The sequence below is a fragment of the Lagenorhynchus albirostris genome, chromosome 9, assembly GCF_949774975.1.
Source record: "Lagenorhynchus albirostris chromosome 9, mLagAlb1.1, whole genome shotgun sequence".
NCBI classification, from domain to species: domain Eukaryota; kingdom Metazoa; phylum Chordata; class Mammalia; order Artiodactyla; family Delphinidae; genus Lagenorhynchus; species Lagenorhynchus albirostris.
This window is the reverse complement of record NC_083103.1, coordinates 94,084,132-94,099,364: the sequence shown is the minus strand read 5'-3', so window position 1 is coordinate 94,099,364 and position 15,233 is coordinate 94,084,132. Positions and strand designations below refer to the sequence as shown.

At 53.3% G+C, this 15,233-nt stretch overlaps 2 protein-coding genes across 4 annotated transcripts in view; both read left to right on the top strand.

Moving 5' to 3' along the window:
- The first annotated feature begins 1,834 nt into the window (after positions 1-1,834).
- Positions 1,835-15,233, top strand: part of TMPRSS13 (transmembrane serine protease 13) — a 30,218-nt gene continuing 16,819 nt past the window's right edge. The window contains exons 1-3 of one of the 3 annotated variants that reach the window (XM_060160469.1): positions 1,835-2,085; positions 11,054-11,288; positions 12,364-12,468. In XM_060160469.1, coding sequence (XP_060016452.1) covers positions 1,849-2,085; positions 11,054-11,288; positions 12,364-12,468 — 577 coding nt within the window. In that variant the 5' untranslated portion in view covers positions 1,835-1,848. Of the gene's footprint in view, positions 2,086-3,151; positions 3,273-11,053; positions 11,289-12,363; positions 12,469-15,233 lie in introns of those variants that run through there. The other 2 variants (XM_060160467.1, XM_060160468.1) reach the window with 2 other exon arrangements.
- On the top strand, positions 13,610-14,799 carry LOC132525412 (large ribosomal subunit protein uL22-like). Its single transcript, XM_060157967.1, has one exon. The coding sequence runs from the start codon at positions 13,736-13,738 to the stop codon at positions 14,174-14,176; it is 441 nt and encodes a 146-aa protein (XP_060013950.1). The 5' UTR covers positions 13,610-13,735; the 3' UTR covers positions 14,177-14,799.

The following is a 15,233-nucleotide window of genomic DNA, read 5'->3' as shown; positions in this document are numbered from 1 at the left end:
GGGAGACCTTCAGGGAATGAAGCTAAGGGTGACCCTGGGAGGCCAGTGGTCTGCCTGGGAGACAGAGTGGGGTTCCTCAGGTCTGGTCTATGGAAGGAAAGGCCCAATGCCAGTCTCCAGCCTCAGAGTCCCCGGTGGCCTGAGCGGGGGTGGGTGCCTCCCTAGGAAAGAGGGAAGAGGAGGTGCTGAGGACACAATTCGGTGTCTCCTAGGGACTGGATGACCACGTGGGAGGGGTCCCTCTGCCCTGGCAGGCTGGTGGCGGGAGGAGGGAGGGTATGGGGCCTGAAGCTGAGTTCTCTTGGAGAGCCAGGGCAGTGACACCCCAAATAACCCAAGATTGGAGAACCCTAGGGTCTCTGCCTGGGCCCACCATCCTTCTGCCTCTGGATTCCATTTCCTTCAAGACACCTCTGGAGCCAGCAACTTCCACTCCAGCTAGAAATTCCTGTTTTCTTGTATGTAAATGGAGAGAATAGTAGTCACTTCCCTTGTCTTTCCTTAAATGTCAAGTCAGTGATCCCCTCCCTGACCTTCCTGTTTCAAATTGTAACTCTGCCTGCCCAGCCCTCTGGATCCCCTTCTCTGCTTTGGTTTGCTCTGTGGCCCTTTCCACTTTCTGCTACACTGTATCATCCACCTACGGGCACCACTGTTGTCTATCTGGTTTTTTTTTTTACATCTTTATTGGAGTATAATTGCTTTACAATGCTGTGTTAGTTTCTGCTTTATAACAAAGTGAATCAGTTATACATATACATGTTTTTAAAATTCGTTTTGTTTGCCCCAACCCACCTGAATGCTACTGCCATAGGGTGGGGGTCTTCGCTGAGTTTGTTCACTGTGTCCCTAGTACTTTGAACAGTGCCAGGGACATAAGCACTCAATAAATACTTGTTGAATGGATGAGTGAAGGATGGATGCACAGGATTGTTGCAGGAATTAAATGCGTTGCTGTATGTAAAGCATTTCCTAGGACACCTAGCACCTTATTATTATTGCTGCCGCTGTTGTTTGTTAGATGTGACTTGTGACGTTTCCTCAGCTGCTTGGCTTTCTGTTTCTCCATCTGTAAAATGAGGAGATTGAATCACTAGATGAACTCTGAGCTTCCTTCCATCTCCAAGGGTCTGCAGTTCTATGATCTCTATGCCCCCAAATACTCAGAGGCTGGAAAGTTCTTCCCAAAGCTTACATTCTGCTGTTCTCAGCAGTTCTGCTGGGTGTGGAGGTGCTAACTCTCCCTTCGCAGCAGCGCTTCCTCTGTTTCTTTAGACTATTTCTTTCGACAGGCTGGGGCAGAGGTAGGGAATCATGAGTCAGCATAGTATTTCTTGGAATGGTTTCCATTCCAATATATGTATGTTTTATTTTCATTGGTTTTGATGTGTTGTTTCATAACATTTTATTATTTTCAATAGAGGCAATTCATTATGTGCGTAATTAGAAGCCATTTGATTTGAATTTCCTTGTTGGGAGTTGTTGTGGAAATAAGCAAAGTTCAGGAAAAAAATTCTTTTTGCCAGTCTACGTGCCCTGATTTGGGATTTGGGCATGTGGTCCTTGGAGATGTGGTCCTGCTCTGGGTAGGCGTTGGTCCCTGATCTTGGACGATCCTTATGGGGACAGGGTCGTACCTCAGAGGGCTCAGAAGCACCTGTTTTAGGGGCCCAGGTTGGCATGGCTAAGATTGTCCTCCCAAGGCCTGGGCCATTTCTCCCCAGAATCCCCCTTTGCAAAAAGGTGGTCTGGAACCCCTGGTTTCCCCACAGCTGACTCTGTGGGGACAGCTTTGGGAATAAAGGTAGCTTTATCTTCCCAGTAGTTGGTATTTGCTGAGTAACTAGGATGGCCTTGGAGGAGGGGCGAGGGACAGGTCTGGCTAGTTCTGCCCTGTTGTTCATACACAGGATTACCTCATATGTCCCAACTGGCTTCCCCGCCCATCTGGTGAGGGCTGGCCCTCAGCCCTCCAGCCCCCTTTTCCTTACCTGCCTGGGAAGCCAAACATGGATCTTCCCGTCAACATCAGCTGAGCCTGGAGGCTTCACCCCTCTGGAGACCATGGAAAGAGACAGCCACCTGGTGAGTGCATCTGTGGAGCTCGGGCCAGAACCTCCGGCACTGAGGAAACAGGGATGGGGCTGGAAGCTAGGTGGGGCAGCGGCAGTGTGCCTCGGTTTCAGGGGAAACTGAATGTGCCTTTTCCAGTTTGAAGCTACTGGGGATCACGATCAAGCAGCCTCCTTTTATCATGGTTCCTAAAAGGGGCCCCATGGGAGGAGAAGCTGATGGGACCTGGGGTCTGGTCAGGAAGCACCCCGGGGCTGTGTGGCTGAATCCTGGGCTCCCGCTCTGTGGCCCCTGAGTACCCCAGCCAGGACGTATGTGCTGTTGGGACAACTTTGCTGGTTTGAGAATCATGGAAGCTTAGCATTCTAACTGGGCTTCAAGGTTATCTTTGGGTAACCCTCTCACTAGACACATAAACCGTCTTAGAAAAGGTGGTATTGAAGATCTTCAAGGGGATTTTAAACTTCTCTTGGTCATTATTTTCAGGCTTAATAATCTTCATGCTTGGAAAGTGATTCTTTATGTCTAACCATGATTCCTTCTGCTACAACTAAGATTACTTTCCTCTTCCGTTTTTTGGTAGAGAGCAGCTAAGTGTCCTCTGTGGGAAAGCCAGTCATATACACGTGAAGGTTTCCAAAGGTTTTGTTTTTTTTTTTTGGCGGTACACGGGCCTCTCACTGTTGTGGCCTCTCCCATTGCGGAGCACAGGCTCCGGATGCACAGGCTCAGCGGCCATGGCTCACGGGCCCAGCCGCTCCGCGGCATGCGGGATCTTCCCGGACCGGGGCACAAACCCGTGTCCCCTGCATCGGCAGGTGGACTCTCAACCACTGCACCACCAGGGAAGCCCGGGGTCTTCTTAAAGTGGAGCAGGTTTTCAGTCAGCCCAAGACCACAGATGCTGTGCACTTGAGAATGGCTGGAGGCCCCAGGGCTGGTCCAGGATGAGGCACCGTCTTTAGAGGGGGCTGGGCAGGTTCCCAAGATGGCAGACCAGTAGGCTCAGGTCGCTCTGCTATCCCCTAGACCCCAAAGTGCAGGCACCCCCAGGATTCCTGGCACCTGCCCTTTGTCCCTGCAGGTATGCAGCCCTCACCTGAACCTCTGTGTTGCATGTTGGCACTGGTGCTGAGCAGCCTTACACTGGGCCCAGCCCACCCTGCCTCCCCCTGTGTTGTCCCTGTGACCTGGCAAATGTAAGCATGAAATGTGTGGGAGTGTGTGTGCGGGGCTCTAGGCGGGGTGCTGGGCGGGAAGGCTGACTGATGGAACAGTAGCCACTTGGCTTAAGTGTCCTGCTTTGGCAAAACAGCTTCCTCTCGGTACGGCAGCAACGGGGGTGGACGGTGTCCAGCCAGGCAGGGAGGGATGCCAGCACCAGGAACCCAGGGCTTTGTCAGCCAAGTGGAGGCCTTGGCGATGCCAGGCGGCGTCTGGCTCCTGTGATAGGGAAGCAATACCCAGGACTGTCCATGGGGCCCCCCTTATGTAGCAGCCCTGTTACCACCCCAGCCTTGCAGAGAGGGGGCATGGGGAGAAACTGAGGCACCAAGGTCCTGGGCAACCAAACGTTATTTGTTTGGCAATAGGGGGTACTCAATGTTCTTTAAACTATTTGATGAATGAATGAATGAGCAGGAAGGTGTTTTGATTCTAGCCTAATAGGGATCCCCAGGGTTTTTTCACGTGTATAAGAGGCATCATAAACTAGAAGGAGCCTTAGCATCCAATCAGACCTGCAATTTTCAAGTTCTTTGCAGTAGCAGCCTCTTTTGTTCAAATGAAATCTTATGTGGAACCCACTGCATAAAACTGAAAAGTTAATCTGCTCTGTTTGAAGTGGGGTAAAGGACTCGAAGCTCTTTACCTACAAGCTGGCCTCCAAGGCATCTCCACGGAACTTCTAATGCTCAGTAGAAACTTGGTTGAAAATAGATGATTGTCCAGCCTTTTCCTTGGTTGGACCCAGAAAGGAATGTGACTATCCTTAAGGTCATGGAGCTGGTTAGGAGCAGAAGCAGGGCTCCCTGGAGCCTCCTGTGCCTGGGGTGAGGGGGGCCTCGGGGCTCTGGCCCGAGCCCAGTTTGATTAGACTGGAGCCCAGTTTGATTCGTCTGGAGCCCAGTTTGATTCCAGGCCGACTGGGGTCCCTGAGGTTAACGTTGCATGTATGTGGGGCGTGCTGGTGGCTGGGTGGCAGGAGGTGCTGGGAAATCTGCCTGTGGGTTCTGAGGGGGCCTGTATCTGCGTGGTTTCTCTGGGTCCAGGGAGCGGGGAGGGTAGGACGGAACCCTGTGTACCTGGAGGTGTAATGAAGCCTGGGTTGGGTAGTGAGGATGGGAAGAAGCATCAACCACTCCTATCCAGTCCAGTCCACGCTGGAGGGGGTTCAGGCTCCCCTGCCATGGTCCAGGGGGTCCCCAGGCTCCCAACAGGCAAGGAGGCTCTTTAAGTTCTGTGAAAGGGGGCTTCTGATCTTTCTTGGTACCGCTTGTGCTTCTGGTGGGGATTGGGGAACACCTCATCCTGCGTAGCCTGGAATACTGGGGTGCCGGCCTGGGGTGCCACCCTTTGAACATCCTTGATTCTCAGTGTCACTGGGAGAGAGACGCTGCCACCGGGGCCTAAATCTAGCAAGGGGTCCTTCCTTGTTGGAGCTTGGTAAGGGGCAGGCAGTGGGAGAGCATGGAGGTGTGCAGCAGCCTGAGGACGGCAGTCAGAAGAGCTGGGTTCTGGTCCTGGCACTGCCCCCAGCTGGCTGTGTGATCTTAGACAAATCACATTGCCTTTCTGGGCCTTAATTGCTTCATCAGTAGGAAAATGGGCTGTACTAGAGGGTTTTCAAGATGCTTCTAGCCTGTGGTATGCCCAGCCTGAGCGTGGCCCGGAACTGAAGAGGGAGGCCCAGTCAGCTCGTGCTGGACTTGAAGGGGCCCCGAGAGACATGAAAACGTGTTCAGGTCACTGCAGGTGGACATTCTTAAGCCTAGCGTGAGACTGTATTATGGGGTTCTTCTCCCAGTAATGCCGGGTGCTCTGAGTGACCCACAGTGCATCTGGGCCGGAGATCAGGCTGCCGCCTGTGGGTAAATAACAGTCTCTATAAAAAGCCCAGGGCACAGTCCATGGGGGGAGCCACATAACCACTGAGGTGAAGCGATCCAGGAGGTGACTGTGACATCACTCAGCACAGCAGAAGCTCCCTCCTCTCTGGCCCTGCTGGCTAGGCCTGCAGGAGACCCAGAGAGGCCAAGGGTAGGACCCACTTGGGGGCTTGTTAACTTACTCCCATCCCCCACCAGGTAAGGGCCCAGGGCAGAGCTGCCGCAGGAAACCGTAACACTGGCCCAGGTGCCATGGGCTGGGGAATCTACCCCGGAAACTGTGGTATAGAGGGCAGTGGACCGGGTGCAATGGGACTCTGGTTTTAGTCCCTCTTCTGCTCTAAGACGTACCTGAGCGACTTTGAGCAAAGCACACAAATATTTTGGGCCTCTCCTTCCTTGTCTATAAAATGCAAATAATAATCCTTATCAGCTCCTGTCCCGGAAAGTTCTTGGAACGAGCCCCAGAGCCAGGCACTGCTCTTTCCGGACCTCTCCCTGGCTCATCCGCTGCTGTCTTCCTGTGGACCCTGCCCTGCCCGCTGCCTCCTGCCGCAGAGTGTCTTGAGGGGACTGGATGAGTTTTGAGTAGGGGTCCCCGGGAGCTGCAGAGACACAGGCAGGTGGCATCAGTGACAGCCTGGGGTATAGGCCTGGTCCATGACACAGTGAGGGTTCATGGCTGTATTAGCCCAGGGGGTAACCCCAGAGACCATGCCAGGGGTGGCGGGGGCAGAGAGGCAGAGAATGATTGGTAATGTTAGGCCAGGGAAATGGCCAGAGTCACCCACGCTCTGCCCTGTCCCCCTGTCCCCGTGAAGACCGAGGAGCCTCTGGTCTGCAGGCAGGTTGTGGAGAGTCTGGCCTTGGTCATCTGATTCCCAATCCTGGGTCTGCTGCTCGCTGGCCAAGGCTAGGAGTCAGGCCGGTTCTGGTCCGGGCTCTGTCCCTTGTATCTCAGGACCTTGGGCAAGAATTCTCCTCCCCTCCCTGTTCCCCACCTGCTCAAGACATCTGCTCTGAGGGAGTGGTCAGGCCTCCAGGAGGGATGCTGGAATCTCAGCAGTTGATCTCCAAGAATTAAGGAAGGGAAATGAGTTCCTGCTCTAGTAGGTTAGACGTCAGGAAGAACTTCCAGGAGGGTGGGGTGGAAGGCTGTGAAACGGGTGAAGAAGGAGGGCTGTGGAATCTCCTGTTCGGGTAGTCCTAGAAAATGAGAACTCCTCCCAGCAGCGTCCTGGAAGTGTGATGGTTTGGAGTCAGGAAGATGGAGTAGATGGCCTCACTCTGGAGGCTGTGTTCCCCTGGTCTTGGCGCTGCGCTTCCGTCCTGCTGTCCCTTGCAGCTCTCTACGTGGGCAGCTCTATCTGGCACTTTGGGGACTAGGGCCCTTCTCTTGTCCAGCTCTGTGGGGCCAGAAACTCTCCACCTGTCTCCCACCCTGTCCGACACCACAGTGCTCGTTCTCCTGAGGCCAGGGCCTCCAGGGCCTCCCGCCCCTTCTTGGGTATCACCCTTTCTCCCCTCCCCGCCAGCTTCCCCTCCATCCCCACACCCCACTCTGCCCAACCTTGGGAAGACTTTGTGCTGGACCGCTGAGGCCCAGAGGTAACAGTTTGAAAGAGTCTGGCTGGAGACTACTCACCCCTCCAGCTGGCTCCTTGGGTACCGAGCCCCAGGTTAGTTCCATTTTACACGTCCCACCTCCCTCTAGACTCAGAGAAGAGGGACCCAGGTGGCTTTCCTCCCCACTTCCTGCCGGCCAAGGCCATGGGTGGTCGCGTTGGGACCTACCTGTGGGTGGAACCAGCATCGGGGAGAGGGACCCGCAGGGCTCAGGAGGTCTCCCTGCCTCCCTGGCTGCCCCCGGCTTCCTGCTATGCCTGCCTGCTCCCTGTTCCCTCCATCCTCCCCCAGGTCTCCCCACCCATCTTCCTCTGGGCCTCCACCACCTGTGGACCTCTCAGCCCTCTCTCTCGTTCAGGCCCTGCTGATGGGGTGACAGGACCCTAGCTGGTCATGGGGTCCCGCTCAGGTGGAGGGCCTGAGCTCTTGCCGGGGAGGTCAGAAGTTTGTGATAAGAGTCCCAGGGCCACTAATCCTTTTTGGGGTTTTAGGCATGCTCTGTGTCCCTCTGAACCCCAGTTTCCTCGTGTAGAAACTGGGGATGATAACTCCTGTCCAGCTTGCTAAACTAGGAGCATTGTGAGAAATCAAGTGGAATAATGGGTGTCAAAGCTCTTTGCAAATTGTAAGCCCTGAAGAAATGCAGGAAGTTACTGTGGGCATTCGTGATAATTTGGGGCCAGACTCAACTTGCTCTGAGTAGGCCTGGATAGAATCCAAGCCCTGTCACTTCCTGAGATGTAAATTTGGGCATGTTCTAACCACCTTGGAGCTCAGTTTCAAAACCTATAAAATGGGGTTAATAATACCAACCACAAAGAGCTGTTATGAGGTTGAAATGGGATCAGGTAAAATGCCTAGTGGGGCTGTTCCTATTATTACGGTGATATGCATTTATAAACCAGCCTCTTTCATATTTATTCCTTGTCAATCTGGAGGAAGAAGGTAAGATCATTCCCATTTTATACGTGGGGAGACAGATTCTGAAGGGTTAATGTACTTGCCCAAGCCAGGTAGGAATGGATGTAGTCAAATTTGAACACAGAGTTTTCTATTTCAAGCCCAGTGTCTTTAGCAAACAAGCAAATAGACAAACACCCACCCACCATCACAGCTAACGGTCACCAAGTCTTACTTTATGTATATCACCTATCACTGCGATGCCATGAGGCAAGGTGACCGGCTCACCGCACGGGTAAGGAAACCGAGATGTGAAGAGGTTAAGTCGCTTGCCCAGTCGCCAGCTGGCTTTGAGAGTACTGCAGGGCTGTGATGCCACTGCTTCTGACGACCAGGCTTGTCCTGGCAGGCCACCGGGCCCAACCCTGCTTCCCACTGGAAACTTTCAGTTCCCTGTTTCCTACTGGAAAGACCAAGATCCCTGCAGGAAGCCTCGGCTCCACCTCCAGGCTCCCCATGGCACTCCCAGCCCAGCAAGGTCCCGGGCCCGATTCTCAAGCCACGTCACAGATGCAGAATGAGCATCCCATGCACAGGGTTCAGAGAAAAGACTGGGCCAGGAGCCTCTTGCTCCTGACTCAAGAAGACAGGAGACTCAGATGCAGCTGGGCTTGGGCCAGGTTCCTGACTATGTGATTCTGGGCAATCTGAGCTCTGAGGCTTGAATTCCTCACCTGTAAAATGTGCTTCGAAACATATCAACCTCTCAGGGATGGAGTGGTGACCTCAGGAGGCCAGAGATGTGCAGGTGTATTATAAACCCTCAAGTACCATACATTGGGAGCTATAATCAATCATATTTAATTATATAATCAATTATATAATCAATTTATTTTTATTGGATTGAGTTTTGGGAATTTCCCCTGAGGTGAGGGACGATGTACACTGTGAGCATAACAGGGAGGGAGGCCTGGCATGCCAGCTGAGGTGCCACAATGCCAAGGTCTCGCTCAGGTGCCGAGGCTGGGACCACCACTTGTGGGAAGGAAGCACAGGGCTCTACACAGCCTGGGCTTGTTCCTCTTGTTGAAGGACCTTAGTCTGGCCTTCGTTGAGCATCCTCTTTTCTCCCAAGATGAGCTCACACCACCTTTTAGCCTTTAGAGGCACCTTTGGCCAAGCCTCAGGGCTGTTAAATCTTAGCACGGTGGGCGCTGGGTGTACCAGTGCAAAGGGGGGAGAGGAATGGCCGTTTCCTGCCCAGCCACTGTGTGCCAGGCACGGGCAAGAGATTTCCTATTTTATCTCATTGAATCCTCACGAGTACTCGTCCTATTCTACAGATTAAGAAAAAGAAAAAGGAAAGTTAAGTGCCTTGTCTAAGGTCACACTTCTAGAACTAGGATTGGGACCCAGGTCTGCCTGACTCCAAAGCCAGTGCTGTGAACCGATGCATTGTACATTTCAGCATATCCTCACCCCCTCTCCATGCTGCAACCCCAGTCCTGTTCCCCTTGAGGCTTCCAGGCTCTACGGGTCTTTGTTTTGTGGAAATCTAGTCTCTAGACAACAGGGGTGAGAGGGAAATCTGAGCTCTGGTTCAGCTGCCCTTCATATCCCTAAACACACACGAGTGTGTCCCTGCTCTGCTGGCTGAGGCATCTGGACTCGTGTATTTACCCATGTTCATCAATTAACCTCTGGGGTAGTCACTCCTCGTCCCTGCCTCTGGCAAGCTGAGTGTGGTCAGGGACTCAACAACCCTCCTTGAATTCATCCCACAGCCTCCAGAAAAATGGAGAAGTGACCAGATCCATTACCTCTGACTCTTAGAAGATGGAGTTAAAAAAAAAACAAAAAACCCCACCCTGCCTGGCAGGCTTGATGGTGTTCACTTGAGCCGGATGTTCTAATGAAGAGGACTTTTTATTAACTGAGCTGCTTACTAATGTCAAATGCTTTTAAGCACAGTGGTAGGTGAGGGAAGAAATAGAGGTCCCCAAGGTCCAGAGTCCGTCTCTTCCACACAGCCCTGCCGACTGTGCCCAGAGCGCAGGGTCCCTGAGCACAGGTCCCTTCCCCCACCATTCCTGCTGCTCCCCGGCTGCCCTCCTGGGTGTCCAGTCAGTGTTCAGCAGAAATGATAGTGAGGGGCAGACGTGGCCAGGTCAGTTTCCAGCTCCCCTTGCTGTTCTGCTTAGAAAGCAGAAATGGTGTGAGGGAGGGCAGAGGGAGGAGAGAGGATGCCTAATCTGGTGACAGGGACTGGGGTTCCTGCAGACCAGGGCTTGGCCACCAGTAGAGGCTGCTTAAGGACTTTCCATCAGTCCTGGCTGCCCACCAGCTCCCAATCCCAGATTCAGTGCACGCAAAGGCTCAGACTCTCCAGGAAGGAGCAGTACTGGTGTTCACTGATTGACTGCTCTGGCCACTGCTGCATCATCTCACGCATCCCTCCTCAGAGAGGCAGCAAAGCCTGGTGGTTGAGTGTGGCCTCCACAGCCCAACTTTCTGGGCTCAAATCCTGTCTCTGCCACTCTAACTCTGAGAGTTTGATCAAGTTACTGAATCTCTCTGCCTCTGTTTCCCCTGATGCAAAATGGGGATAATAAGAGTTCCTACCTCGTAGGGTTGTTCTCAAGATCAAGTGAGTAAATACATAGGGCACTCAGGGAGTAAGTCCTCTGTAACTACAGATTAAAGTGCTAAATCTAAATGAAAAAATCACTCCACCTACAGCTGAGGAAGGTTAAGGACCTTGGTCACCTCCTTCCCCTTCATCTTGCCTCTCCTTTTTCCCTGACGTATCGGGGTGTGTGTGTGTGTGTGCGCGCGCGCGCGTGTGTGTGACTTCCTGTGTTACTGAGAACAGTGGGGTACAAGGCAGGTCAGGGTTTTCCTTAGGTAGTGCTTTCACACTTTTTGATGACAGCTCATTGTAAGAATGATGTTTTATAATATAACACACATACACAGAAGGGCGGGATGCAGGGGCGTGAAGAGGGCAGAAAGGGTGGTTACTTCCCCCTCAGAGTGAGGATCCGGTCCAGCAACCTCTTTTCTGAGGGTCCCTAGACACGTGTAGCCAAAGCAGGTGCCCCCATACCCCAGGCAGATGACCCACAGCCCTCTGCCCACCTCCGCAGGTCCCTGTGATGGGGAGAGACCGCAGGGAGTAGGGTACCACAGGCTCTTTGAGATTTCCTCCATCCCTGGACATTCTCTTCCCTGTCTGGGAGGTCTGTTCAGCCCCTAGCCGCCTGCTCCAGGGCATCTATCTCCTGGCCCAGCAGGGCTGACAGCTGGGTGGGAAGCAGCCTGAGGGATGGCTTTCACTCTGCTTTCAGAATGCCTCCCCAGCAAGGACGCCTCCAGCCCGGGCACCGCTGGCCTGTGCATGCCCAGCCCGGGTATCACCTCCCAGGTCATCGCCCGGCGGGTCATCGTCTGCCATGTCAGCCTCCATGACATCGTCTCCAGCGAGAGTACACCTTGTTAGAGCCACACCAGTGAGGGCCGTGCCTGTCGAGGCATCTCCTGCCAGGTCCACACCAGCTGCCAGGGCCACCAGGGAGAACCCAGGTAAGAGGGGCTCCTGCAGGGAAGGCAAGAAGAACAGGGAAGCAGTCCAAGGGCGGAGTGGGGTGCAGTGGGGGGGAATCTCCAAGTTGTCACTCTCTGCTCCTCCTCTAGCTCTTGAATAACGATGACTGGGAAGGAGCGGGGATGGTCCGGGTGGGCAGTGGGGGACCTGGGGAGGAGGGGGCAGAAAGGAACCGTGACATGCAAACCCAAGGCAGTGGGAAATTGCAGCAAATGGGGTGGAGGATAAGAAAGCAGGACCGACAAAGCAGATGGGACTTCGGAGGCTGCTCAGTCTGGGTCAAGGTGCAGATTTTGAGAGCCAGGGCTCCTGGTTAGAAACCAAGGTTCTTTCCTGGGGCTGCCCTGGGGGTCTGCCAGGGAAGCTGGGGTCTGCACTGGAGCACAGTCATGATCGTGGGCTCATCTGTGGGTAGAGGGGCAAAGAGAGAGATTCTGAGCAGGCAGGCATGCCCCACCCCCAACTGCCCAATCTGGCTTATAGGATTCAGCTAATAGGGGGACAGAGACGTCAAATGGTCCTCAGGGACTGGCTCTGCCCTTAGGGAAGCAGCCTTTCTGCCCATCCCAACTTTGCCCTCCTCCTGTCCTCCTGCCCCAGCCCTGCAATATAAACAGGACTGGAGGAGCATCCCAGATTTGGGGCCCAGTCTTGCCCTTTGCAGGACCGGTGAGGCACTCTGGTGTGGAGACCTTTGGGATCCGACACATTTCATTTGAATCCCTACTCTGCCACTCACTAGCCAAGTAAGCTTGAGCAGGTTATTTAACATCCACGGACCTCAGTTTCCCCATCTATAAAATGGGCGTAATGATACCCAGCACACACCGTTGCTGTCAGAATTAAATGAGAACACACACGCAAATGCCCAGCTGGCCCACCGTAGATGCTGGGTAAAAGGGAGCTTGGTTTCAGGCAGGGGCAGTGCCGTATTCTGGGTGGAGTGGTCCTCACAGGGCCCTCCTGGGCCAGCTTGCTTTCCTTCTCCCTCATCCATTGTGCCAGGCTCCCCTCCAACAGCCTCACCCTCCCCTACTTCTGGCCTGTTCCCAGGTATCCACTTGCCCAAGTTCACCAGGAAGGAGGGCCTGAAGCAGCTGCTGCTCATCGGATGTATCTTCTTCCTCATTGCCCTCGTGGTGTCCCTCATCGTTCTCTGTGAGTTTAACAGAGGGAGCAGGGCTGGGCTCTGGTCACTGTGGGGTGCAGTGGGGTTCAGGGGTGGGGACACGCAGCAGGGAGACGAGTGGGGAACACACACTCACCAGCTGCCATGTCCACAAAGGGACACTCCTGCAAATGGCCTTGGCCCGTGGCGCCTCCAGGCCCCTTGGAGACAGCTGGATCGAGAGGGTGGGAAGTCAGAGGAACCTGGCTTTGGTCCCATCTGTGTTACTTACTTGGGCGAGTAGTTAACCAGTCTGAGCTCAGTGTCTGTTTCTTCAAATGGGATTAAATTCATTCATTCAACTTATTATGTGCTCAGTAAAATTTCCTAAAGATTTCACTGGGTTATAAGGAATAACTGAGCTACTGGCATAATGCCTGGCACAAAATCCCACTCTAAAAAAGTTAGTTATTTAAAAAACAAACATAAAAACATTGATTAGGAAAAGTCCCCAGGCATTTTTAATCAATGGGATAAAGTGTTCAGGGGTCCAGGCTCCCTCAATTCCTCGCCCTCCTTTGGGAAAGATACTCAGTCCATGTCCCTGGACTCCCTGCCAGGGAGTCCACTCTGAGCCCAGCACAGTGGGAAACCTTAGGAGGGAGCGAAGGGGATCACACATCACACCACCCTGTCCTCAGGGAGAGGACTGTCTCCTGGGGGACGTAGGTGGAAATGATTAAGACCAAGTGGATTTGAGTGTGACCATCAGCAAGAGAGGACAGCTGTATGGGCTGAGGTGGCAGGGGACAGCTCCTAAAGGCCACAGGGCCAGATGAGGACCTAGAAGATGGGGGGGGGGGTTTGCATCTTGGGCAGGGCATCTGAGCAGGATGAGGAGCTGCAGGAAATGTGGGGGGCAGATGGGCAAGTTGGCATGGGGAGAGGGAAGGGACCCACTTAAGCAGACAGAATATTCATTTGGGGACCTGAGGGCTGTCGTTTGGTTGCACGTGGCTGGGCCACATTGTAGAGAGCTTTAAATGCCAGGCTGAGGGGTAAGGATTCTGTTAAAGAGGCAGCACGGGTGGCGAAGGGCAGGTCTGTCTGAGGGAGAGGATCGCGTGGGAAGAAGTTGCACGCTGGTTAAAAGTATGACTTTATGTTTTCTTTTCTGGTAAGTGGCTTGAGGTGACCTCTAAAAATGGTTCGCTCTTCACTTGACCCAGAAAACCCCACAAAATCATGCAAGTCAAGAGGTTCAAATCTTCGTGTTCACTTTAAGAACACTATGAAACTGCCCAGGCCATTAAGGGTATGCTTATCCGAAAAGCCACCAAGTGTCTGAAGGACGTCACTTTAAAGAGGCAACATGTGCCATTCCGTCATTACAATGGTGGAGTTGGTAGGTGTGCCCAGGCCAAACAGTGGGGCTGGATGCAGGGTCGGTGGCCCAGAAGGAGCGCTGAATTTTCACAGCACATGCTCAAAAATGCAGAGAGTGATGCTGAACTTAAGGGCTTAGATGTAGATTCTCTGGTCATTGAGCACATCCAGGTGAGCAAAGCCTCCAAGATGCGGCACAGGACTTACAGAGCTCATGGTCGGATCAACCCATACGTGAGCTCTCCCTGCCACATTGAGATGATCCTTACTGAAAAAGAACAGATTGTTCCTAAACCAGAAGAGGAGGTTGTCCAGAAGAAGAAGATATCTCAGAAGAAACTGAAGAAACAAAAACGTATGGCCCAGGAATAAATGCTGCAAAAAATAAATACAAATAAAAGTAAAAAAACAAACAAACAAGGAGTATGGCTTTAGGACCAGACAGACCTGCCGAAGCATCTCGGCTCTGCCACTTACCAGCTGTGTGGCTTCATCAGGTTAATTAACTTCCCGAGCCTCAGTTTCCCCACCTGCCTGACAATGCATGTGAAGGCGTCAACACAGAACCTGCCGCCACGTGGCATGCATGTGAACCTCCCGCTGGGGTGCCCCACCCGCTGCCTCCCTTCCCCACACGGGACATCTGCTCCAGTAGGAAATAACCCATGGAGGGGGGAGACGGCAACTGAGGGCAGGTGCTCAGCATGATTTCACAGCATTCCCTGAAGCCCCCTGACCTCCGGAATTCCCAGGGAAGTGGTCACTGAGCAGCTGTGCAGTGGGGTCAGGACTAGAGCCCCCGCCCCCTGAGAGCTCTCTCTGCTACACATCAAAGTGATCCCAGGAGCCTCAGTGCCCAGGACGTGGGAGAGGGAAGGACCAGGGCACAGAGAGGAGGGGGAAGTCCAAGAGGTTAGGAGGGATTGGTGTCTGGACTTGGAAGGAGCAGTCACACAAGGCTGACCTGCACCCGGGGTGACGGAGAGCATAGTGGGACCAGTGGTATATGTGAGGGCTGAGGAACAGGTTGCAGACAAGAGGCAGGGTGAGGAGTCAGAACCGGGGTTTCTTAGGCATCCAAGGGGAGGTGTTTCCGGGAAGGAGGGATGACGGTTCCTAGTTTGGAAAGAGATGGGTCTTAGAAGAAGTCATGAAGCTGATTTTCACATATGGTTTGTAAAGCTGTCGGCTTTTCAGCACAACTTGTACGTTTAGGAATCAGCCACCTAGAGTTGCTCGCGGAGTGGGAAGACATTTAAAGGCATCAAGACAAGTAACGGGGCAAGAACTGAGCCAAGGGGACATCCCTTGTTTAGAGAAGAGGGAGGAGGAAGAAAATCCAGGAGCTTCTGAGGCTGGGAGGACAGCCTTTGCGAAGACAGGACAGGTAGTGGTTGCAAGTGTATGACTGAAGATGGAAATGTCTCTG

Bases quoted from the DNA above. Each gene is read 5' to 3' on its own strand.
- LOC132525412 (XM_060157967.1), top strand. From the start codon at position 13,736: ATGCTTATCCGAAAAGCCACCAAGTGTCTGAAGGACGTCACTTTAAAG.